Raw genomic sequence first — 24,151 nt, 5'->3', positions numbered from 1 at the left:
CTCTCTTTAAGAGCCGTGATGATCATGAAGAGCGGGGATATGGTGTCATTTATTTGTTTATAGTAAAGTATACTTAACTCCCGAAAATAGTTTATTCAGCACAACTTACTAAACAAAGAACACAACAATGGTGATGATCGAAACTGCTCAACATAAAATATATATTAACATAAGTTGATCTATATTTGTAAAGCAATTTTTTAAGAATTGGTATGCTTTTAAATAACAGAAAGTTAACACATTTCAAGCAATGTTTGTATATCATTTTTGCAAAAGTAATTCTTCACACAAAAACCCGCTCAAAAAATAAGGATTTTAAGCTTGCTAATATAAGCCTATTTAGGATTTTTTTTTTCCTTGTTTGTTTCCTTTTCTTTTTTTTATACCCTTGCAGGGTATTATTATTTCAGTCAGAAGTTTGCAACGCAGTGTAGGAGGCACCTCCGACTATATAAAGTATATATATTCTTGATCAGGATCAACAGCCGAGTCGATCTAGCCATCCCGTCTATCCGTCTGTCCGTCTGTCCTTCTGTCCGTCTGTCCGTTTCTACCCAAACTAGTCTCTCAGTTTTGAAGCTATCTCAGATTTTGTAGTTAGCCTATCTATACTCTCACTCGTATATATGTCGGAACGGACGACTATATCATATAGCTGCCATTGGAATGACCGGAAAATGTTTACAAAAAAAAATTATAACATTTTCAGTTTTCAACAGATTTTCATCAAGTTTGAGGTATAGCTATTTTATATTAGTCTTAAATTTTGTGTAAAATTTCATGACAATCGGACGACTGTGCCATACAAACGATCGTTTGATGTAGAGAAAAAATGCAAATCTATGAACTGCAAATATAAATATGTTTAGGTGAATGAAATGAAAACAGGTGTTACTTCATTGTTTTTAATCATAAATATATATAATTTATATTGTAGGGATTCCTAGTCATAGAAGTTCTATCTGCAAGGGTATATAAACTTAGGCGTGCCGAAGTTAACTTACTTTCTTGTTATTTATATAAAGAGCAATTAGGTAAATTCATATGAAGCATTTGAAGCAACAGTGACTATGACCCTCGTTATGCTCCATGTGGCAGTTGCAATTAAGGCCTTGGGTGGTCGTAAATTTCATGGTCTCCACCTAACCCTTGGTGGCCATATAACTTGGCTTTACTAGTTTTTGAGGTGATGTCCTTGATAACATCCTTCCTTCCCATGAATTTATAATATATATTCTCTTTTTTATATATATTCTCTTTATATATCTTTTTATATATATCTGATTATAATTCACCCACAAACTCACCCCAAAGCCACACAGTTAATGCAAGCTCATTAACTAGGTTTAATCTCGAATTTATTTATAAAATAAAAACACATTTCCTTTTGTTCAAAAAACAATCCATCGACAGAATAAACACGTATTAAAAGTGCCGCTTGCATTATCAAAAAATACAAAAAGTAAATAGTTTTAGATATGAAAAGCGAAGAACCAAACGGGACTCACAAATCCTTCCTCCCATCCCGTAAGGATATATGTATCATAAGGCACTAAAATCTATGTACATGAAAAGGGATGTATAGAAATACAGTTGTGGATCAGGAGCAGGAATATATAGGTTATAGATTATAGACATGATTATGTGTGTATATTTGGAAAATTAAGATTTGCCAGCAACATTTGTTTTTTGTGGTGAACCTCTCGTGGATGTGTCCGTGAAATGATGTTTTTTTGCGTCGTTTTCTTTTTGTTTTTCTTTTTCCTTGTCTTTAATTGATCTTGATTGCGAATTCGATTTGGCTTAGATGTAGGCTTGGACTCCCTATGCTTACGTTTAATTTAAATGTACGGTAATTTAATTGGTAGCGTAATTAATTTATGCTTATGTGTGTTTCATGTTTGGCTGGCTGGCTGGTTGGCTGTGGCTGGCATTCCCATCCCGATCCGGGGCCTCACTTGTTGCCGGCATTTACGAGGACGCGTTGTCTCGCCGTCGAATTGGAGTTCAATGCCGGATTGCACATCTCCGTGGTGAACTTGGAGAAGGTGTTGTGGAAGCCATTCGCCTGGCCATTGCGGGTGGGCGTCGACGATGATGGCACATCGCCATCCTTGAGCGCCTTGGCATGTCCGTTTGCATGTCCATTCGCCTTTACCGCCGATTTGTCCTGGAAAAGAATAATTATATTTAATTAGAGAATCTTCCATTAAAATCTTATTAATTTTTCAAGACTTACCTTGCCATCGCGCTTCACATAGGCCCTCTTGTAAAAGTTGGAGAACAGGAAATAGAACATCACCGCATGGGCTCCAATGAAGTAAGCGAAGCCAATTGGATAATTGCAATCGTTCTTGAAGAATAGCTGGAAGGAGTGCACCATCACCAGGACAAACTGGATCATCTGCAGCACGGTGAGGTACTTCTTCCACCACAGATAACGCTGCACCTTGGGACCCATGGCGGCCAACATGTAGTAGGCATACATAATGATGTGCACAAAGGTGTTCAGGAAGCCAAAGAAGGTCGAATGGCCACCGGGAGTGAACTTGACGCCCCACCAAACGGACACGGGCATAATGCCATGATGGATCACATGGAGAGTGGACACCTGATCGTACCTCTTCCTCATCACAAAGAAGAAGGTGTCAAAGAACTCGGTGAACTTGGAGAAATAATACCACCAGCAGCCCTCAGCCGTCTAAGGTAGATAAACAATAAAATATAAGTATTAAAAAACTTTTAGGAAAATTAAAAATTGGTAAAGAAATTTTCTATAGAATCTCTGGCTCTTTGTTTATAGAACTTTCTATGCAAATATATTTAGAACAATGTCTAGTTTTCTTTTAAAAGTAATAAAGTGTAAATAATTTTTAGTCTGTTATAGAATTTAACTACAGCAAATACAAGTTATGTAAAGTATTATTTAACTAAGTTGTAAGGTTCAGCAAATTACAGTAATAGAAATGCACATATTAAATATATTGTAAAATAATAACATATAATAATGCAAACAGCTACCAGTTTTATGCATAAATTAAACCTAAGTTGGTAAACAATGCAAAAATGTAAGTAATATCTTGATTGAAATATATAAACTTAAAAACAGCTAAGTTTCTTTAATTTCTATGTGCTAAACTTTCTTATCGCTAATCCAATTTTTGTGAATTTCCGTTAAATCAAATATATAATACACAGTCAGAAATGCTATGCTTTTTCATGGCCAATATTTCTTCGGCTCATTGTTATGCAAAGAAAAAAAGATCACAGATCAATTCCGTTTTGCCCTGAAACTAACGGGCTTAAACATAGATAGCTCCATGCTTATCAATAATACAGAATTAAATGGGTGATTTGCCAAATCTTTGGCGCTGTCAACTTTCTAAGACTGCCACTTTCTTTGGGTCGTTTACCCAGTTTAGCCAGCCTGGCGACACACGTGAGGCTTATAGTGTCTCTAAGATAAATCCCTCCACTAGCCACACAGCCGGCATTTGCCGGCATTTCGGCGTTTCATTTCAACCATTTCTTTGCCATTTTCTGCTATTAGCATAGAAGGAGAACCTGTCGTTCTTTCTAAATTCAACCACTAAAACTGGTTGCTTACATAAAATCTGGCCCAGTCAACAAAAGACCTTTGCTATTTGCCAACAAAAAATCTAAATTTATATATGTTTAAGCTATACACACACACACTCATTTGCTTAGCATATAATGAAGATGGGTTTCCAGATCTATACTTACACGTATCGCTTTGGGCGAGTAGGAATAATCAACGGGTTCGCATCTCAAGTTATAGCCATTCAGCCATCCGCCCAAGCAGGACTATTAGGGCGAGATTATTATGTTTCAATGGAATTTTGGTTAATTAAATTGCTTTATTATTACCTCGTAAAAGAGCCAGGCACTGAAGGCAACCTGCAGGGCATTGTAGACAATCAAGACTTTGCGCAGCTCAAAGGGCTTTCTGTTTTCCATCAGCTTTGGGCCAAGTACCTGTAATCAGAAAGAGAGAGACATCAGTAATTGCATCCTCTTCACTCTCTCGTTTAACATAATCAAATAGAGGCCAAAGTCGTCGGTGTTGCAGCAATTATCAAATCAAATCAATCGACAGGCGACCGACTTTGTCTGTTTGGTTTTGTGACAAGTTCGTTGCCTAAGTCTTTTGTTTGGCCAACCAAGTCGGCGCTCGATTTTTTTAGCAGTCATGTGAAAGTAAGTTAAATGCTTTTGTAAAATTATGAATGTGAACCCAATGCAAAGCGAGGAAACCTAAATAGAAATCGTTTTTCGAATTGATTTTTTTTGTTCATCTTTTTTTTTGTTAATTTTTTTTTGCATAATCGCTGACTCTCAGGTCATATTTCGACATCACTCGGGCACTCGGGACGAGAGATGATCATCGGTTGGCCCTGAACCTCATCTCTTGTTTCACCGTCATTTTGCAATGCAATAAAAATCCGAAACTAGTTTTGGACTGCAAAAAGGATCCAACGATCCGCGGAGCAGGCACTCCCGTATAATCAGCGTATCAGCCATTTATGGCCTACAAAATCAACATAAATTGGCCACTCAGAATGATTCTGTTATTCTCTGGGTTTCTTCCATCTTCAGTAATTATAGATTGAAGAAGGTGAATCCCCCTCACATACTCACCTTCACAATGTAAGCATATGTCAAGCTGATGGCTATCGTGGGGAACGGTGAGCTCATGAGCGGGTAGTCTCGTGTTCGCGGATCCGATTTATTGTCCATCAGATCCCGCCAGCCATCGTAGAAGTTTGTGAGGTACTCCTGCAAAAGGAAAATAAGATACTAGATTAATAATCTGTACTAAGTTATAGTTAGCTCGTTAGCAAGATCAAGTGTCAAATCAATAAATTGCTATACAATGTTGCAACAAGAGTTCACCAAGGCGGACAGCTGATGGATTACAAGCATTAACTCTGAGTTTTTGGTTTTTTATTTTTTGATTTTAATTAAAGTCTCCCTCCCCGTATCAATCACTTGATGTTGCAATCCACGAATAACAAAGGAAACACAAAGCCAGCGGCACGGAAAGAAAATCAGTAAGTAATCGAAATCGAAACCATATTCTCCACGAATTTCCGTATGTTAGTCCGTGATTTTGTATCATATTTGTGTGAACGGTAATTTACCAATTGTCCATTAACATCATCAAAATATAAAAAGCCAAAAAATTGCAGCCAAGAAAAACTGGTGCAGCAGGCTCTATGCTACTGGCAAATGTTGCAACACTCAATGGCCTCTTGCCTCTTTGTGTGTGATAAATAACAAAACAAAACAAAACAAAACAATCTAGAAACGAGTGACCGACTAACTGACTAACTGACTAACTGACTGACTAACTAAATAACTGACCCGCTAAGAAGCGACGGGGAATGCGGGGGATGCCAGGAAAAGCTAAACCAGTTCCGCGAGTGTTAATCGCCGCTTAAATAGTTAAATACCCGACTGAAGACAATTAAAGAAAAACAACGCCAGTCTTAATTGCAGCGAGGAGGATTGCAGCCGATTTCTACGGTGGGGTTAGGGTTAACTTAATTGATTTGAACGAAATAATCAGGGGCGTACATATGTGCGGAATGTCAAGGGAAATAAGCCCGATTGGGAAAGCGGCATAACTCATTTATTAAATTAAATTACAGTCATTAACAAGTGTGCTAAAGAAAAAAACAAAAAACAAATCTAGTTCTGCATTAGGTCTTTTCCTGAACAACTTGTAACCGTAATTAAGGAAATATTTCAAAGCAACGCCAATGCAGAAATAAACTAGTAATTAAAGTTGTGACTTTAGTCAGAATAGAAATAATAGGGTTTTATAGCCATGTCCTCATTTGGATTTCCGCAGGGGAACTATGTTCGTTGTGGTTCATTTAATTTCAATAAAATTCTAAGGAAATTGAAAACAAGTCAGGGCTGATTAGAGAAAATGCTAGCCTTAATTTATATACAGAGTCATATAGGTGAGCTATTTATTATAAAATATATACTTGTATCCAAACTAAATGGCATAATATCTCACAGGATATTATTTTGTGTTTCTCTTGAAAGAAAATTTCCTCAAATTTAAAGTTTTTTTAAACCAAAAATAATAATACAAATTAAACAAAATGCCTTGTGTATGAATCCAATTTCGGGGCACTTACTTTGGTCACTTTATGTCGTTCGAATTGTATGTAATTTTGGTCTTGCCTCTCGATTTAGTTTTGAATTACTAAATATATGGTTATTTTTAAGCAGTAAATCTAATTCATTCTCAGTCTGCCCCAAAGCATTTATATTTTGCATAACACTTTACATCAAGCTTAGGCTCCTGAAACATCTTAACTACGCCTCTGGTTATAGGCTGCTCATTCATCATTCTCGACTGGCTGGTGAGGCTACTGAGTTGTCCCCTAGAAGACAGGTGGGACAGGTGGGAAACAATGCTCATTTGTCGCCTGGTCAGACCTAAGTACGTCAGAGGAGGAGGTGAACCTGCAGTGCAGGTGGAGATGGAGATGAAGGCAGAGACAGGCTGATCAAGCGTTGAAAGCCGCTTCAAGACGTTTGTTCATTAATGAACCGAGTCTGCCATTAAGTGAACTTACTGACCAACCTCTAGTATGTATTGTATGTGGGTTGTGTGATGTCTACGATGTCTAAGATGGGTGTGGTCCGCGCTGGACATAATGAGTGTGTGTAATTGCTGGTTTATGTGAAGAACCGCAGCGTTAACCAAACAATTTCCCTTTGGCGTTGCAAGATTTATTGAAAAAATTTTAGCCACTCTAAGAGTGACTGGCAAAAACAAAATTTTTCCTATTACACATCTGATGTAATTCGGGAATATACTTAGTACATGGCCAGTGAAGCGTCTTGAGGCGGACTTTAACCACTATCCACTGTCACCATGATGATGATTCAGAAGCGAGGTCTAACCCAGAAATGAAAAATACAAAAAAAAAATAAACCTCCCAACTCCGGAAGACATCGCTTCCCCTCTCAACTATGTCGCTATGTTGATTGCATCTAATTAAGATTCACTTTTCGAGAGAGTTTCACTTTTTTTTTTAAGGTGCGTGCTAGATAATTAAATTTAAGAAAAGACCGGAAAACCCTAGGAAAGCACAAAGATAACTGCTTAAAAAGGGTTGTAAAATTAAGGGGGAACTTCTATTTTATGGATTTAATATTTCCAAATTCCTTTGCAGCCTCTTTCGAAACAACCCCATAAATATCTCATTAAATATTTTACTTATACTAAAAAAAACTTGTTAACATGTTTATTACCTCAAGATAATTATATAATTAAATAAATAATGACTAACTAGGCAATTGTGTTGAGAAATACAAGTAATTTGTGGTACTAACATTATTTATATTTCATTTTATATCAGCCTATTTTCTTTTACAGATTTTGTGTCTAAAGATTTGTTTAGTAAAACTGATTTAAATCATTGAAAGCCAGCAAAGTTCTAGCTGTTTAACTTTAGTCTTTATTCAATTATTAAATGTTGGAAAATTATGAAATATATATTTATTTTGTTGTCAAATCTGTAACTAAATTATATATATTTTCCCTCCGTATCTTTACTCTGTGACCTTGTTAACCTTTAACTACTTCCGGTACTGCAGCATTATTTGTTATTTTTAGGTAATTTCCAGACTTTCTCACCTGGCCAGGTGTGTGTATGTGGGTGAGGTTCAAGTGTTTGTTTGTTTATTTGTCCGATTATGGCAACTTATTAAGCAATTTGCATTGCACCTTTTACCGTCCCACACTGACGTAGGTCAGCAACAAGCAAGTGTTTTAATTTCACATATCTTATGGCATTTGATTAAGGAAAATTACTAGCGATGCGCGTCATAAAAACCCGTTTTCTCACACTATCTGGGTGAGATCTATTAAGATGAAAATAGTATATACTTAGCACGCATTATGGTGCACTCACAGTGGGACAAAAGTGCAATTAAATTTAATTGCAGGTATTTTTTTTGCTGTCAGTTTATGTCGCTGCTGCATTATTGCTCTAGTTAGAACCGACATAGCCAAAGTTTTGACAGAAGGAAGTTAAATAGCCGGTTCCGGAACACCTCGGAATTTCATTCACAATAATTGCTAGGCTTTTGTGGTTTGTGCCGCCAAATCAGTTTATCCAATGATCTGTCATAATTCGATCTATCATGGCATTGTTCAGTAATTATTGTCAGGCCAGCTTAAGCTTGTTTTGGTTTCTGGTTTCTTGTTTTGTTATTTTTTTTGGGGGTGATCTGATTGAAGTGCAAACAAAAGACTTAGGACACGAACGTGGGCGCAAAGTTCGATGGGTTTTCAAGTAGTGCGCACTTTGGGCTGCATTAATGAAGCGATTCAGTTTTTATATATTTTTTTTTTACGAAATTAGTTGACTTCCCAACGTTGCAGCTGTTCTGAATACACAAAACTCTAGGCTCATAGCGAATTACCCCATTGAGCCATTAAAATAATGTACGCATTTTGCAAAATATATCTGGGTGGTCGAGCCGAGAATAGAAGCTGCTACGTAAATAATATTAAATGGCCATCTGTAAGCATTTCGCAGCAAATGTGAAATTATACTTTTGTCGCGCAGTTCCTGAGGTTTGTTGAACTTTTTTCTTTTGTTTTTATTTTGCCAAAGAGCTAATTAGAGGGAGAATAAGGATAAAATAAATAATATGGGAAACCGGTATTTGTAAAAAGTCAACAAATCAGGCTTTTACCTATACATTCTAAATTATAATTTTCAATGAGTTAGCCAAGTGGTTGGTGTGTGTGTGTGTGTTTGATTTGGAATCTGCAAGAGCTTGGCCAATAATTTTTTGGCAAATAGTGATTCACACACTTGGTGGCTTGTGTAATTCCCATTTTTGTTGTTTTCTGCCAATTCTGCCAATTCACGGTGATGAAGATGATGATGTCTCGGCCAGAATTTAAGACAAGCTTTTCGGTTTTTTTTTTTTGTATTTTTGCCAGGTCGTCGTCAGCTGCGCTGCTACTTGGACTTTGGCCCAGCAAACATGGCAGTTGAAAATGTATTATTGTATTTGCTATTACATAAAGCCAGAGCCGCCTTTTGGTCAGTTTGCGTAAGCCACAGCAGCAGCAGCATCTCTCTCTCATCTCTTGGCCAAATGCTGACCCTTTTTTCGCTTTCTTTGGTTCACACGCGCGCAGCTCGCCACCAAATGCTTTCCCCTAAAAAGCCACAAAAATGCTTCCGTCAGCGGCAAGTGCAAAGAGGCATTTGTAATTGTTGCCGCCGTTGCTGCCGTTGAGCGTTACATTTTAACGCTTCATTATGCGCCATAAACCCAGTCGGCAGTCCAAGGGGAGCACCGGGAGTGTCCGGAGTCCATAGCTCCGGACAAATGAGGGTCCACAGATACAGATACATCAACAGATACAGCTACAGATACATCAACAGCTACAGATACAAATGCAAGCGATGAGTTGACCATTCACCATTCATATCCATCATCATTGTTCGATAATGTCGATGTCGATGTCGCCATCCAAGGCAACAAAAACGCCCCATCCTAGGCCTGACCCACTGGCCACCAGTGAGTGACTAAGCCATCATACTGGGAACCTTTTGGGAAAACCGGACACACACACACACACACAAATAATTGTTTTTAGTGGCAAATTGTCGCCCTAATGTGTTGCCGGTGACTGTGTAATAAGCGTTTTGGCGCTGCTGAGACAGCCACTTTGGCTCTAATCGCTACTTACTGGGCTTGCTTGGCCAAGTTGGATCTGGACAAACTGGATGTCAATCATTTGGGGTAATCGGCTATTCCGAATATCTCAATCGAGTTTACAGAATCCACAAAAATTATATACATACGTTGCCATATATAAGTTCGATGACTCTAGAGATTATTAATTCCATACACTTGATGGCAGATCTCTTCATCGAATGAAATTCATTTTTAATTTTTGTGTTTAGCTGTCAATATCTTATATTTTTATTTGCAATAATTGCAAAGCATTCACATTTTGAATGTAATTAATAATTATATTCAGGTAGAATTTAATAAGTATTTATATTATTTATTAATTTGTTTATTAATAATACCCTTTCAGGTTATATTTATATTAGTCAAAAGCTTGAAATACAGTGAAAAAATCATTTCCGACCCTATAAATCATATATATTCTTGATCAGCATCAAAAGCCAAATCGATCTAGCATAATTCTGGTAGAAACATTTTTTTTTTAATTTTTTTCAAAATTTTATAAGGGGTAACATCGTTAAAATTGTCAAAAAATTGAAAAAAAAAAAATGATATTATAAAATTGTATATGGAGTATTCAAATTTATTATTCTCATAAAAACTAACATAGAAAAGTTTTACGAATGAAATTTAATGCTTTTTTGGCTTAGTTATGAATTTTTTTAAACTTTAATTTGTTGACAAAATTGTCATACAAAAATATTATTAAATTTCGATTTAAAAAATCCGTTATTTATGAATGTTTGATTTCCGAATCGATCCTATAATGTGTTATTTTTAATTTATGAATGCTTCGATTTCCGATTTGATCCTATAATTCAATTCCAAACGCAAGTGTATAATAACTTCGGCTTTGCAAACTAATTTTTCTCTTTACATTTTCAAGTATTTTCATTCTTTAAAAAACAGATGAAGAAGCCTAGATTCCTAAGGAAATTATTACTACATTTTATATTTCTAAAAAACTCTATATTAGGCTGATTAATATATTTAATAATACTTGTATAAAAGAGAAATATTTTAAAGGCTACTTAACTTCTTATTCAAAGATAATATATTATCTTTTCTAAAAATACTAAAATATATTCCCTAACCTAAACAACACACTAATTATTTTTTTTTTCAGTGCCACCATCTAGGCTAAAAGAAGAAAAAAACCCCAAACATATTCAGGGTTTTATGGTTCACATTCCCGCTTAGCTTTTGTTGATTCAACTAATTAATACCACTATACCGATTTCAATGCCAGCGTCTTTCAGCTCTTTTCACAGTTTATTATTCATTGGGGGCTGCTGTAAAAAACCAAAGGCATTCATCCCGAACCACAAAATGCTTGCAAAATACAAAAATACCAAAGCAAAAGCACTAACAAAATATCCAGAGAGATATATAATCCGAATCAGAGTTGGCTGCATTTTTGATCATTCAAATTTAGTTTTTCGGCTTTTGCACAATTTTTGACCCAAAAGCTAATATAAATCAATGGTCCCAGCCGGACAGAAACATATTTGCTAACATTTGCATTTGGTGCCAAAGTTGGAGTTGAAAAAGCAATTAAATTATCAGCAGCAGCAGCAGAAGCAGTCACAATCGAACAACAAAAATGTTATTAACACTTTACAACATTGTGGCAATTAATTAAATCAAGCGTCCCCCTGAAGCCCCTCCAACTTCCAGTTCCATCAAACAGTATCTCTGACGGGTTTTTGAGTCTCAAATGCATAATTGGTAAGAGACAACAAAAAGATGAGATTTGGGAGAGGGAGAGCAAGAGATGATAAAGGTGGATGTAGTAACAGTAACATCAGTTCAAATCTTAAAAGATTTTAGTATGTATTTCTTTACAAGGCCAACCGGCCAGTCGGTTTACTGACTGGGAATTTGCCTTTTGGATTTTCTGTTTCTTATTATTCCCCCTCCCTCTCAGTCAGCTTTTTTTATAATATATATATTATTTTTTATTTTGTATTTTTGCAATTGGCTTGGGGAGGGGAACAGGTGACACCGGTAAATCTCTTGCCACTCTGTTGATTTGTAATTTGATTTATTTTGACGCGGTTTATATAAGACTCATCTCTGTGCAATTTGCAATACACAAACCAAAAAAATTATGGTTTCCCGCCTCTAAAGCCGCATAATTGTCCAGCTCAACACTTTTACTTTCCCAGCAGCCGCCAAGCAGTACCGCGAAAAAAAATAAAAAAGAAAAAGCCATAAGAGTTGAGTTTAAAGGGCCCCAAACTGGTTTGCAGCCATGTGAGGGGATCGATTCGATTCGATTCGATCGAATCCGATCGAAGCTGCTCGTGTCGCACTTAATGATTTTCGATGATTAAAGAAGAAAAAACAAAATTGCTTTGAAAGAAAAATCAAACAGCAAACACACTAGCCAGCGTTGAGCCTGCGCAACATTAAAATCAATTTATAGGTCAAGTTGAGAGTGCGGGAAAGAGGCACGAGGGGGGGGGGGGGTGTATCTGTATCTGCAACCGGGTCTCGAAGTCAACATTCAGGTTCAGGCCAACACTTTTACTCCAGCGGCATCTCCCTCTCTCTTGCGCCCGTCTAACATGACAGATAAGTTATGTATGATGCAACACCAACAATCTTCGGCAAATGGAAAGCCGTAAGGAAAAGCATACACCAAAATACTGACTGGAAAAACAATAAAAAAAAAACACATCGCCCCAACCTAGTTGTGGGTCAAGTTGAAAATGCAGTTCGGCGCGCATTTTACTTTCGAACGAATTCCAAGCTGCGCGCGCGCGACTTGCACGCGATCGAAATCGCGCGCATCGGACAACGCGCGATTTCAACAGACCCGAAGCAGCAACAGCAGCGGCAGAAACAACATTTGCTGCACTTGCCACACGAAAACAACATATGATATGAGCCAGCATACATATCCATGTGCAAGTTGCTCAGCTGCACAGGCACAGTGGGGCTCAACTTAATAGCAATTAAGTCTTTCATAGTTTCTTCGAGTTCAATAAAATGTATTTTGTATGTTATGTGAAATGTATTTTGTGTTTTTTAAATTAAATAAATTATGGTAATATTAACTGATAATAAATTAAGAATTTTCTTCTCTTAATTATATATTTAATCTAAAGTTCACAAATGGTTTTAGTTATTTAAGAAAGTTACAGTGCCTTAAGAATTAAATTCAATTAATTTCCATTGTATTGAACGTTTAATAAAAACTATACGTTTAATAGTATGTAAATTCTAATATTGTGTAATTATATTAACCCTATTTTTTATTACCTAAACCTTTCAATAATTAATTATTTTAAAGTATTCTAATTCTAGTAAAACTTCCTTTAATAAACAGAAGCATTTCATGAAAACCAGTTTTAAAATTGTTTAATTTTGAACATTATTTTATAAAAAGATATATAATATATAGATATATATATATATATATATATATATATATGTATATGTAAAGATATATATTATTAAGTACATTATCCATATTATATTATATTATATATTTTTTTTTAATTTTCCTTTTATCAATACTATTTAATTGAATATAATTGTATTTTGGTATTTCCAAGAGAAGACTTGAATCTCGGCTCTTGACTCTTCAAAGCAACTAAAAACGCGTTAATTTGGCAATCGAGTGCACTGGCTATTTGTTGTTGTTGTTATTGTTGCAGTCGCCCACTTGTCGTTGGCCTAAAACCCCCAAGTAATTAGTGCAAGACATTTTTCCAAGTGTATTAGTTTGTTGCCGCTCCAAGGAAGTTGTGTTTGCCTGTTGCTTTTGGGGGCGGTCTTAAGCCGCTCACTGGACGCGCCGCGTTTCAGATTGCAAGTTTGTTGCAATATGCACCGAAATAATCAATTGATTTTTAATTTATAATATAAATATTAATATAATATTAAAAAGAATTAATTTGGAAATTAAATTAAGAAAGATTTGTGAAAAGTTCTCAAAGAAAATGCACAATGAAAGCTGACTAAAAATACAACAAGCAAATAGTTTCTCAGACTTTCTGATTAAGAACCTTCTTTGTAACTAATATGTTACAGTTTTTAATAACTATTATTTAATTCGATTTTTCCAGTTTATTTTCAGTGGATTTCCTAATGTGCAATAGTATTTAGTTGCAGTTAGTAAAGAAACTCAGTTAGTAGTCAAGTGCACAGCTGCAAATACTCGAGAGCCTGGCTCAAAGGTGCGTAAGTGTAAGTGAGTTCCCCCAAAATGCCATTTGAAAGCCTCAATTCAAATATTTTAGCTGATTCATTCCCACATTGCATCCGTCACTCGGCGAATGTTGATTTTACATTTTTTATTTTTCTTATATTTTTTTTGTATTTTAGTAACTTGAATGTATTCGGCGCTAATGTTACCAGTCTGGTTGGACGCTGGCATTAATAATGGTACCTAACCAATTGACTCTTGATTCAGGTATTTAATATGCCATTCCGATTCGAATCTCGAACTTTGAATTTCGTCCCGATTGCCGTTTCCCTGTTTTCAAGTTCCCTGCCCTCGGGGAACCGTAAATCACCAATGTAATTAAAAAAGCAATGACTTTAAAGCGGACTTATCAGGTTCAGGCTGTCTCCTAATTTAAATTTTGTTTTCAGGCCCACAATGTTGATTATTTAATTGTGTTTTATTTTTTTTGCTCTGGCTTTTAATTGATTCGCTCATCTTTCTCTTGAGTCCCGACTGAAAATATTCCAGTTTTGTGACATTGAATAATGATAATTGCTTTAATAGCATTTCAGGGAATTAAATATGGGGTCTTAAAATTTCAAATCCAACGATTTTCTGTATTTTAAATTATCATAAATGAATTAAACTAAATCCATTTTGTTTTGGTTTGTTTTAATACAATTAATGTGGATTAAAATAGTCAAGGTACCCAAACACATGTTAATTTCACGATTCGCAAACTCAACTTGACCCAATAGATTCACTTAACCCCCGAAATAAATGTGACAAATACAAAAAAAAGGGAATTTATTCAATCGACCCCAAAATCGCAGACATAAAATGAGTTATTCATTAAATATGCATGAAAACCTATAGAAAATTGCAAACCACTCAGAAAGCTGTTAAATATGCCAACGAAGATTTAAAAGCTGTTATTTTTAGGAGTCTCTTTTAACACCTTTGCCAGTGTATCTTGGCCATCTAATCTCGCAACAGGCAATAATTGAATTACAAATGACACTTACTTTAATCTCATATTGATAAGAGTCCATAAATATCGTCATGGCTGGGGTCTTCTCTCTTTTTCCTATCGTTTTGATATCTTTATCTCTCTCTTTGGCAGTGTTATCAGTTCTCGTTACTCACGAGAGGCAGGTATACATATATAGAAGTATATAAAAAATGGAGAAGAAAATACTGGCACGCACTTATTTCAATGTTGAACAATAAACCTTTGGCCAAATTGCATACTGGCTTAAAAAAATATAAACAACACACTCCGTTGAGAATATCGCGCATACGCCGCGTGGTACCAAACAAATCGAAATGGAGCAAAAAACTCAGCGATCGCAGAGTCACATGCGGCAAGTCTTATCTCTCTCTCCTCTATCTCTCTCTCTCGTTGTATCTCTTATTACCAATTATTTATTTGCTCTCCTCGAGCAAAACAGCTGAGTGTGTAGAGGAGAGAGCCAAGACGAGCCATAAACTAGCGTCGTCAACGTCGCTAACTGTCTCTCAAATGTGGCTAACTGGCCCAACAGGGGTTGCAAGCAAATCGACTAATTAAGGCACAGTTTTTATTATGATTACCGATTGCCTCCACCCACCCGGACTGCGCAGTTTGGCAGCTGGATAGGTGGCTCTAACCAAAACTGGCCTAGTAAAATACCACCGACAGGCTGCGTTTTTGCACTTTTCAGTGTCAAAAGCGTCAACAAAGTCCCCAGAGTTGAAAATAAATTCAAAAGTGTAATAATTATTGTGTAAGAGGTGGCCAAAAGGAGATGAAAACAACTCCAAGATTTGAATAAGTTTCGATTTCTGGGTTGCCGCCTGATTTCTTTGGGTTTTTTTCTTATATTTTTTCCTTTTATTTTGTATGTTATATATATATATATATATATATTTTTATTTTTTTTAAATGGTGCAATGCTTGTGATCATTAGCCAGCGGCTGCTGTGATTGGTAAACCCGCTGGTATATAGTTTTTTTTCATCTTCGAATTTGCAGAGCTGGCTGCTTGAATGAATATGAAAATCACTGGATTTCTACACCCAAAAAAAAGAGCATCTGCAATGATGGCCAAAACGCTTAAATGCACAGCGAAAAGAGGGCGCGAAACTATAAAATTTTAAATTTTAAACTCTAACCCTAAACTCTTTAAGAAACTAAAATTAAATTTTGTTTATGGGAAATCAATGCATTTGAAGTAAACAAGAAATGTTTCTAACTTTTGCTTTTTCATTTTAAAAATAAGCATTAAAAATTGTATACATAATTTAATAAAATAAATGTAATCAACATTGTTAACTTCTATAACATTTATCAACCTTTATTTTCCCCCACTTATTTCTCTCGGTGTCAGGTGGCTGAATCAAGGCGATTGGCCTGGCCCTGAGGAGCTATCATTTCACTTACGATCGCCGGACTCTTTATTTATCCAGTTATCCCAGTTGAGATTCAAGGTCAGCGCTGCATTGCATTTCCGTGTGAAATGTGGTCGGGCCAGCTCGTGAGCTGGTCAAAACCAAAAGCCAGCCTTCACTTCACTTGGCCATCATTGATGTTGCTGCTGCTGTTGCTGCTGCTGCATTGCAGACGTAACAAAGCAGCAGCAGCAGCAGCGTCGAAATAAGTGCAGCACTTGCATTTTCTGTGTGCACCTTTGGCAAAAACTCAAGTGCGAATGACTTTAGCAAAACAGAAAAGCGCTGGAAAAAGCGTCGAAAGGTCTAAGCGGCGTTGGCAAAAAATGCATTTGAGAAAAAGACATTGAAATAATGTACTTGAAAATGAAAACCAGTTGCCACTTTCGGGGTTTTTTCACATTTCCAAAGAAAGCGAAAAAGAATCAAGTCATGAGAGTTAAGCAAAAAGATTTATCACATAATAAATATTAACTTTAATGGGAAAGGAAAATTAAATTCAGAATAATATACAAATGAAAACATTCCACGAATGAATAATCACATCTTTCCATTAACAGTGGAAATAAGAACCAGAAATGGATGAATAATCACATCATTTTGTCAATTAACTGTAGTTATATGTACATTTTACGTTAATATTGCGGATGTGTTGGAGATTATTTTTCTTAGTTTTTTTCGTATTATTATTTTCTTACTTAATAACAGCATACACAAAGTCGTGTGCAAAGGGTCATTTGTCAGATTGATGGAAAGTCCAACTATTTGTATATTTATTCGGGCTTGCATGTGTAGGGGGATCGGAATCAAAATTATAGGCTGTCAATATATAGTATTTATCAACTTTTCCATTGAGTCACAATGGGAACCCCATTTCAAAAAACTTACAAATTTTATTTGCAAATATTTTATGTACATTTTTTTCACTTGATCAATTATTTTAGTTGATAAAAACTTACCATTTTCTTATAGTTTGTGTATTTAAGGCACTAGAAGTCAGTTTATCTTTAGCGGTTGGTATTATTTTTCAAATATTTTAAATCACTTGACTAATTTACAGATTTAATCTCGGCTTTGGCTTTGGGCTTTATCACTTCGCACTTTTGATTTGCAGACTATCCTTTTTGATATTTCAATATTCGTAAAGTATTTGTTCTTTCTTAGTTTTTATATTTGTATTATGATTTTTTTTAGACGCGCACACACATGTTTCTATGGATTATCTATTTCCCCATCACTAGCGGGAATCCGGGGGGGGGTGTTCACCAGCGGGAAGAGCGTTGCGGATGCGGCTGCAGCGGCTGCTGGACTTTACTGGAAAGCAACTGGACAGCGACTGGGCGAGAGCGTGCGCTGCTTTTTACATTCAAATCAAAAACACTGAAATAAGTTTGATTTCACGCTGCCGCTTTACTTTTATACGGCTCGTAGTCGTAGGAGCGGAGTTGGCTTAAACGCTGACGCTGGCAGCGGCAGAGACGCCAGCAGCAACGCTCTTTAGTTTATTTTATTTAGCTTTTTTTCTGCTTTTTTTTTTGGTGAGCGTGTGAGCCGAAGTCGTTGGCAGAGCTTTCGGCAAAATTCTGAGCCTCAACAGGTTGTCGGGTGTCGTGATTATCCGCTCTCCCGCTCTCGCTCTCCTCTCTCTCTCTCTCTCTCTCTTTGCCGCTTTCCAAGCGGAGTTTGCGCAAGGATTCCCAAACGCTGACCGCGGCTGCGACTGCGCTGCGGCCCTTTGGAATCACTCGGAATCTTGATCTCGGTATCATCTCTCTGGGCTTTCGCACCTGCCTTTGCACCCACATGCCCAAGTGCAGCGGCGCTAATTGTTGCCAATCTAAATATCGGTGCGGGTTTATTTTTTACTCCGCCTTTAGCAATGATGATTGCACTGTTCAAAGTTCTGGAAAGAAATCCGTTAATTAACCCCTGAACAGGCCCTGCCTTTTGTGTCGCGAAAGTGTGCAAAAAAAAAGCGGATAATATCTATCGATGAAATAAGAAAGATGCTGTAAAAGCAACTTAATAGCTGGAAATTACTTTTAATTTGTATCAAACTTATGGGGTTTCATAGGAATTAGACACCCGATATTATACTTTGTGAAGCGTAATTCTAAGGAATTATATCTGAAGTCAAGAAATTACATTATTTTGTATTGGTGACATTGACTAACAGCGATAAATTGTTGAGAACTATAAAAAAAAACCATATAGTAAGAACTATAAAATGGATACATTTTTAAGAACTATAAAAAGCTTTGAAAATAATACTTAAATATTATCAACTAAATGTTTGTATTATCTTTTTAAATACCATTTTCATTTTAATATTATATTTTGTTTATTATTTTCCTTTCCAAAGGCTTAAATTATTAAAATGTAACAATTGTTTACAAAATAATTAACTGCTTTTTATTATTTAAACTTTGTATAAAATCTTTAAGTACAAATTGAATCCTCATTATTATTTATAGCCTTACAAAAGGTATATATTTAATAGCTAGGTTAGACAAGTAAATCTAAGAAGGATTGATCCTTAACTAGGACTTTTAGTTCATAAGAATTGATCCTTAATTTAGCTCTTTTAATGATCAAATTTTCTTAACAGCTCGTTAAAACACGTGTTTATTTAAACCTAGATATTAACTATTTTCGATGTCTATATATATTTTTCAGTGTGGGGAGAGCAGTGAAAAGGCAAACCCAAATCGCAGACATTTGTTTGAATATGTATTTGGACAAAAGAAGCAGATGGCAGTGCTGCTTTGGAAACCAGTTTGTCTTTTGGGCTCTTAAATATTTATGGTGCTCCAAGACATCTTCGGCTCTTCTTCTGTTTGATCAATAGACGGCAAAAAAAAAATGCGCCATGAACTTGTGAAACAAATAACGCTCCCGAATGGGACTGCATGGCGTATACTTGATATTTGCCATGAGGATATTACGTATACGTAACAACATATATTCCCCGTGGGAACTTTGCGTTTACTTGACAATTCAATAGAATTGATTAGATTTTAAGTCGCATTCGGAACGAACTTTGACAGCAATTAACAACCATAAAAAAATACTTTAATCTATTCTAATTTACCTGCTAAAAATCTCACAAATTATATGGCAGTTTCAGTGCACTTTTAAAAAAACTGAGAATGCAACAAAGCAAACATTTGCATTATTTTTTTTTCGTCTCAAAGTTCGCTACATGGCCGCCGCTGTACAAGATCTTTTTGCGGAATTCTAACCAAAAACACGTATCTGGCCATGTAATCGACAAAGCTGGCTAGCTTCGCAATATTAACATGTGCAAACAGTTAGCGGGGGAGCCGATGAATATGCATGACTTGGCTAGTAGCCCTTAGTTGATCCCATCAAACAGACCCGAAACACGCGTCATCCCATATTGGGCGGTGGTTTTTAAATACAATCTTTGTCAAGGGCTTTTCTAGTGGCCGAATGACTGGAGGAAAAGCTATTGAATCGATCATCAGGAAATGCCTTATAGGGTCAGGCAAGTTCCCACCATGGAGTGGCAGATTCTGGTGGAAATTTTCCAAGTTTGGGTAATTTTCCACTAACCGAATAATAAATATTGAAACTTGTTTCAACTTTAAAGTGCCTTTCAAACCATATTCGTTGGCAAATTTCCATTCAAAAGAGTCACATCGGTTTTTGGTGTCAGCAAATTCTTTTTACAAATTTTTGTATTTCGAAATTTCTTAATGTGCATGCTTGCCCCACCTTATCATATAATTTATGTAAACCAAACAACACAGTAGAAAAAAAAAAAACCACAAAACCTGGCCTTGAGTTTGCAAATAAAAATTTGCATAAAATATCCAAATTTTAACCCAATCTGCAAAGTATTATTAAGACTTTGCATTCAGCGACTGCAATTTTTTGATTTGTTTTCTCCTTTGCCGATGGTTAATTGGGATTAAATGGGTTTTTGGTTTAATAAATTTGTTTTAGCACTTGTTTACGAAATGAAAAATATATTTCTTATTTATTTTAAATATTTATTAAATAGCAATAAAATAATAATACCAGTTTCTTTAGAATCCTTCCAGAGTTGTACGTAAATTTAATAGCATATTTCTTTTATCGGTTTTTTTAAGCTTAAAAGGTTTGTTTTATTTTTTCATCATTACTGAAAGTATCTTTTAATTATAATTCGTTATTTTTTAAAATTGTTTCAGTAAGTTGAAGGAACTTGACATGTTTCGTTTATCCTCTTCTGCTGGCCAACAATCAAACCAAAATAAACTTGCAAACGGAACTGTCTGGTTTTTTTTGGCTCTGCCGGTGGTCATTCCCTGGCCGAGAGTACAATGACTTTTTTTGGTTTTGCGGCTCAGAGTAATGCTTATTTTTTGCAAGCACACGCTGCGTATACTTAATGGCACAACCTTCGGCCCAGAAAACCGAAACATTGACTTTAATTCAAAACTCGCAGCCAGGTGACGATCTTAATGATGCCACGCAGATGGTTCGCATCCAATTTTGGCCAGCATCTGGTGGGTGTCGTCGATCGCCGGCCAAAATCATTGTTCGGGAGTGTTTTTGTGGCTTTGGTCCAGCCAGCTCTTTGTGGCGTTTTGTTTTTATTTTGGACTCTTGTTAGTACTACTGGCCTTATTCGAGCATGGCATACTAAAAACAAAAAAAACCCCGAGTTCAAGGTTGCAGCACTCGTTAAGATCATCAAATTACCAAAGGCGATAGGAAGAAGCATCAAGGGAAGAGGAATTCTATCTTGGATTTGGGGTAATGAGCACGGAAAACTAGCAAATCCGATGCACTTAATCCCCAGCAAAAGTCACTTGAGGCTGCACCTCCCAGTTGTTGTTGTTGTGCGCCGTTGGGCAATGTCGGATGATTGATGCGTTGATTTCGCGTTGCCAAAGTCTCAATAGCCCTCGAAGCCGCAAAAGGCAGTCACCGCAGATGCAATTGCAACAGGTGCCATCACTCAGAGAGATTTTTGAGCTTAGAATCTAGTTTTTAGAATATTTTGTTGACTTATTTTTAACATATCTTATATTATTTGTATGTATATTAAAAAACCGAAACTGTTTTAGGCTTGCTGGTTAGTATTTTAAGTATTTTAAAATACTTTTCTTTCAGTATATTAATTTAAAAATGTGTTTAAAATCTAACTTATTTCTGGCTGTGTGCACCCACCATTGTTGTTACTGCTGGCAGTGTTATTTAGATTATTAAATAACGGTTAAGTCAAGTGGCATTTCCCGATTCTGCAAATCATTCTCATCGACTTTACATTAACGTGGAATTTCAGTCTGAGGCAATGCAATCGAAAGTGAGAAATACCAAATAAAGACAGCCGCCAAGAATAATAAAGGCACATACAAGTCATTCTCCCGCAAAAACTGGCCCTGCCCAAAACCTGCGATTATAGATCGAAACCCGTTCAATACAACTGCCAATTTGAATTTAACGCCATCTCCGGACATTTAGAAAAGTATTGAAAACAATAAAATGTTGAATTAACACGGCAACTGGACATCCCCAGCTAACATCATTTCGACCACATTTGTCAACAGGTCCACGAGAAGATTCGAAGCAAATCGATCAACAACCAGCTCCATTCGGGGAAGCTGGCGTTCGATGGTATGAAGATGGAATGGTGAGACGAAGAGCAGATGATGGGATGGGGTTTAGTACGCATATATATAAAAACAAGAGAGACATTAGAAATTGCGCAAGGCGGTCGGTCGTTCGTTCGTGTGCGTTTGAACATTGATCGGCCATCGTGAAAATATATCAAGGTCAGCTGGTTGACACAGAAACCGAACGAATCGGCTAACTAACATTAATTGATGGATCTGTGCGTCCCAAGTCGGGCAATTTCGTAGCCTTCCAGTATTCGGGGGGAATAATATAATCTGCACTGCGTTGATCTGGCAAATCCGGTGATTTGCATGTGAAGAGACATTAAATTTTATAAATGAATTCAATTAAGGCCTTTATTATATATTGGTATAATTTAATTTACTTTTCGGCTGACACAAACTTGTTTTCATTCACATGCAAAGTTTGGTCGTCAAACTGGCATGTAACGGTGAATGAAATGCATTTACGATAATTAACACGCATCTCGATTGTTTGTGCGCGATTTTATTGATTTGAATACGTAATTCAAATGACGCGCTTGCCTGTGGCCAAGATGGGCAGCACTGGCTAGATATCGAATCTTATCGATTGATTTTACATTTCCCACACTGGTCACACTAATGCATGAGAGCTTAACAGAAAAGTGCGGGAGAATTTAAAAAAAATTAGAGCGTTAACAGAAAACTGCTGGTGAATTACAAATAAAAGGTATACAGTAAGTTATTATGAAAGTTATAATTATTATCAAAATATATGATGAAAGTAGTTCGTTGTTTTTTAAACATAAAACTCCACCGGGTATCATTCCTTTATAAAAGCTCGTTTTCCCACTTGTCAGCAGTGTTTCCAACTTTTCAGAGAACAAATAAGCAAACCCAACCGTTGAAAAAGCTAGAAATAGCCAGAAAATGTTTTTTCGCTAGCTAAAAGCGTTTAAATACGCTGGTCACACTAAGTTGTTAGCAAAAAAATATCTTTCGCTAGCTAAAAGATTTGTTTATAACTTAAAGCTTCCTAACCGGCCAAAGAATCTAACAAACAATGCGCCATAATCGGGTTCGGGGGTTCGGATTTAACGAAATGGTTCAGTTAATCGAGCAAGTTCACGCGCATACCGTTTTGTGGGACGTACGACACAAAAGACATTTAAATGGGGCACACTTAAAAAAGGCCTGGGAGAGCGTAGCAGCTGGACTAAATAAGGACCGTAAGTTTTAATGTTATAATTATAATGCTGATAATCCCAAAAAAATAATATGTATTTACACCACAGCCGTTATTTGCAAAACAGCCTGGCAATCATTGCGGGATAGCCATAGGTATTACTCCAAAATGGGACAGAAGAAAGGTTCGAGTTGGGTCAGTAGCAGATGGAGCCTTTCTTCCCACTTAAGTTTCCTGCCCAAGGACAACAAAGAAAGATGGTTTCTGGCGTGAAATACCCTTAAATATTAGTTATCTTACATATGTTTATCTGCATTGCAGGAAATCATATTCGCCGACACTCAATCCCCTTGAGTTGGAAGACAGCTTATCCGCTCAGGATAAGGACTTTGAATGCGAAGAGGCAGCCTCCCAGCTGGAAACAGATATCAGTAGCTTAATTGAGGAATCTAGGCATCTGGACAAGGATCTCTCGAATTGGACTGGGGACTTGTGCTCATCCGTAGGTTTATTATAGGTAGACTGTTATTACTATAATTATACATCTATCTTTGACTGCAGATTGGCAAAAGAGAAGAGTTGTCACCGATAAAAGAGGAGGAACATAAACATAAGCCAAAGACTAGTCCTTCCAGGCCAATTTTTGCTTACTGGGAGTCGTTACTGAACAAGATGGCCCCGGAAGATGCCGATGCAGCCGAGCAGCAGATGACGCAAACGCTCTGGGCCGAGATGGCGGCCATAAAGTATAATAAAGGTCGCTAAGTTAGAGTTTTAAGAGTTATTACCATAAATTGAGCTAAGGCCAAAGTCCTGGGAACTTATTCCTTCGTTTTAACGATAATATTTTGATAACTTGTTCTACGAAACGAATAGACCTAATAAACGTGTTGTTAAGTTACCTGCAGAAACTCACATATTCAGAACATTTTTTGCTGATTTTATTTAATCGTTAAATTAAGTAAATTTTATTTGTAAAAAG

At 36.4% G+C, this 24,151-nt stretch overlaps 2 protein-coding genes across 4 annotated transcripts; one reads left to right on the top strand and one right to left on the bottom strand.

The window, feature by feature from the left end:
- Positions 1-1,341: 1,341 nt before the first annotated feature.
- On the bottom strand, positions 1,342-17,865 carry Elovl7 (ELOVL fatty acid elongase 7). Of its 2 annotated transcripts, none has more exons than XM_020952778.2 (6): positions 17,334-17,865; positions 4,660-4,797; positions 3,889-3,996; positions 3,745-3,825; positions 2,240-2,701; positions 1,342-2,170 (listed from the first exon to the last, which is right to left on the bottom strand). In XM_020952778.2, the coding sequence occupies exons 1-6, from the start codon at positions 17,334-17,336 to the stop codon at positions 1,955-1,957; spliced, it is 1,008 nt and encodes a 335-aa protein (XP_020808437.2). In that variant the 5' UTR covers positions 17,337-17,865; the 3' UTR covers positions 1,342-1,954. The 2 variants fall into 2 exon arrangements, with proteins under 2 accessions (XP_020808437.2, XP_086697019.1); XM_086840893.1 differs by lacking the exon at positions 17,334-17,865 and adding an exon at positions 14,971-15,626.
- A 5,043-nt stretch (positions 17,866-22,908) lies between these two features.
- On the top strand, positions 22,909-24,089 carry LOC110185339 (uncharacterized). 2 transcript variants are annotated; one of them, XM_020954121.2, is made up of 4 exons: positions 22,909-23,212; positions 23,279-23,429; positions 23,491-23,671; positions 23,731-24,089. In XM_020954121.2, exons 1-4 carry the CDS (start codon positions 23,047-23,049, stop codon positions 23,932-23,934), a joined length of 702 nt encoding a protein of 233 aa, XP_020809780.2. In that variant the 5' UTR covers positions 22,909-23,046; the 3' UTR covers positions 23,935-24,089. The 2 variants fall into 2 exon arrangements, with proteins under 2 accessions (XP_020809780.2, XP_020809786.2); XM_020954127.2 differs by having other exon boundaries at positions 22,924-23,212; positions 23,279-23,324.
- The last annotated feature ends 62 nt before the right edge of the window (positions 24,090-24,151 follow it).

Source organism: Drosophila serrata, unplaced genomic scaffold, assembly GCF_035046125.1.
Source record: "Drosophila serrata isolate PLE 108 unplaced genomic scaffold, ASM3504612v1 contig_382, whole genome shotgun sequence".
Classification (NCBI taxonomy): domain Eukaryota; kingdom Metazoa; phylum Arthropoda; class Insecta; order Diptera; family Drosophilidae; genus Drosophila; species Drosophila serrata.
This window is presented reverse-complemented; position numbering and strand designations above follow the sequence as displayed.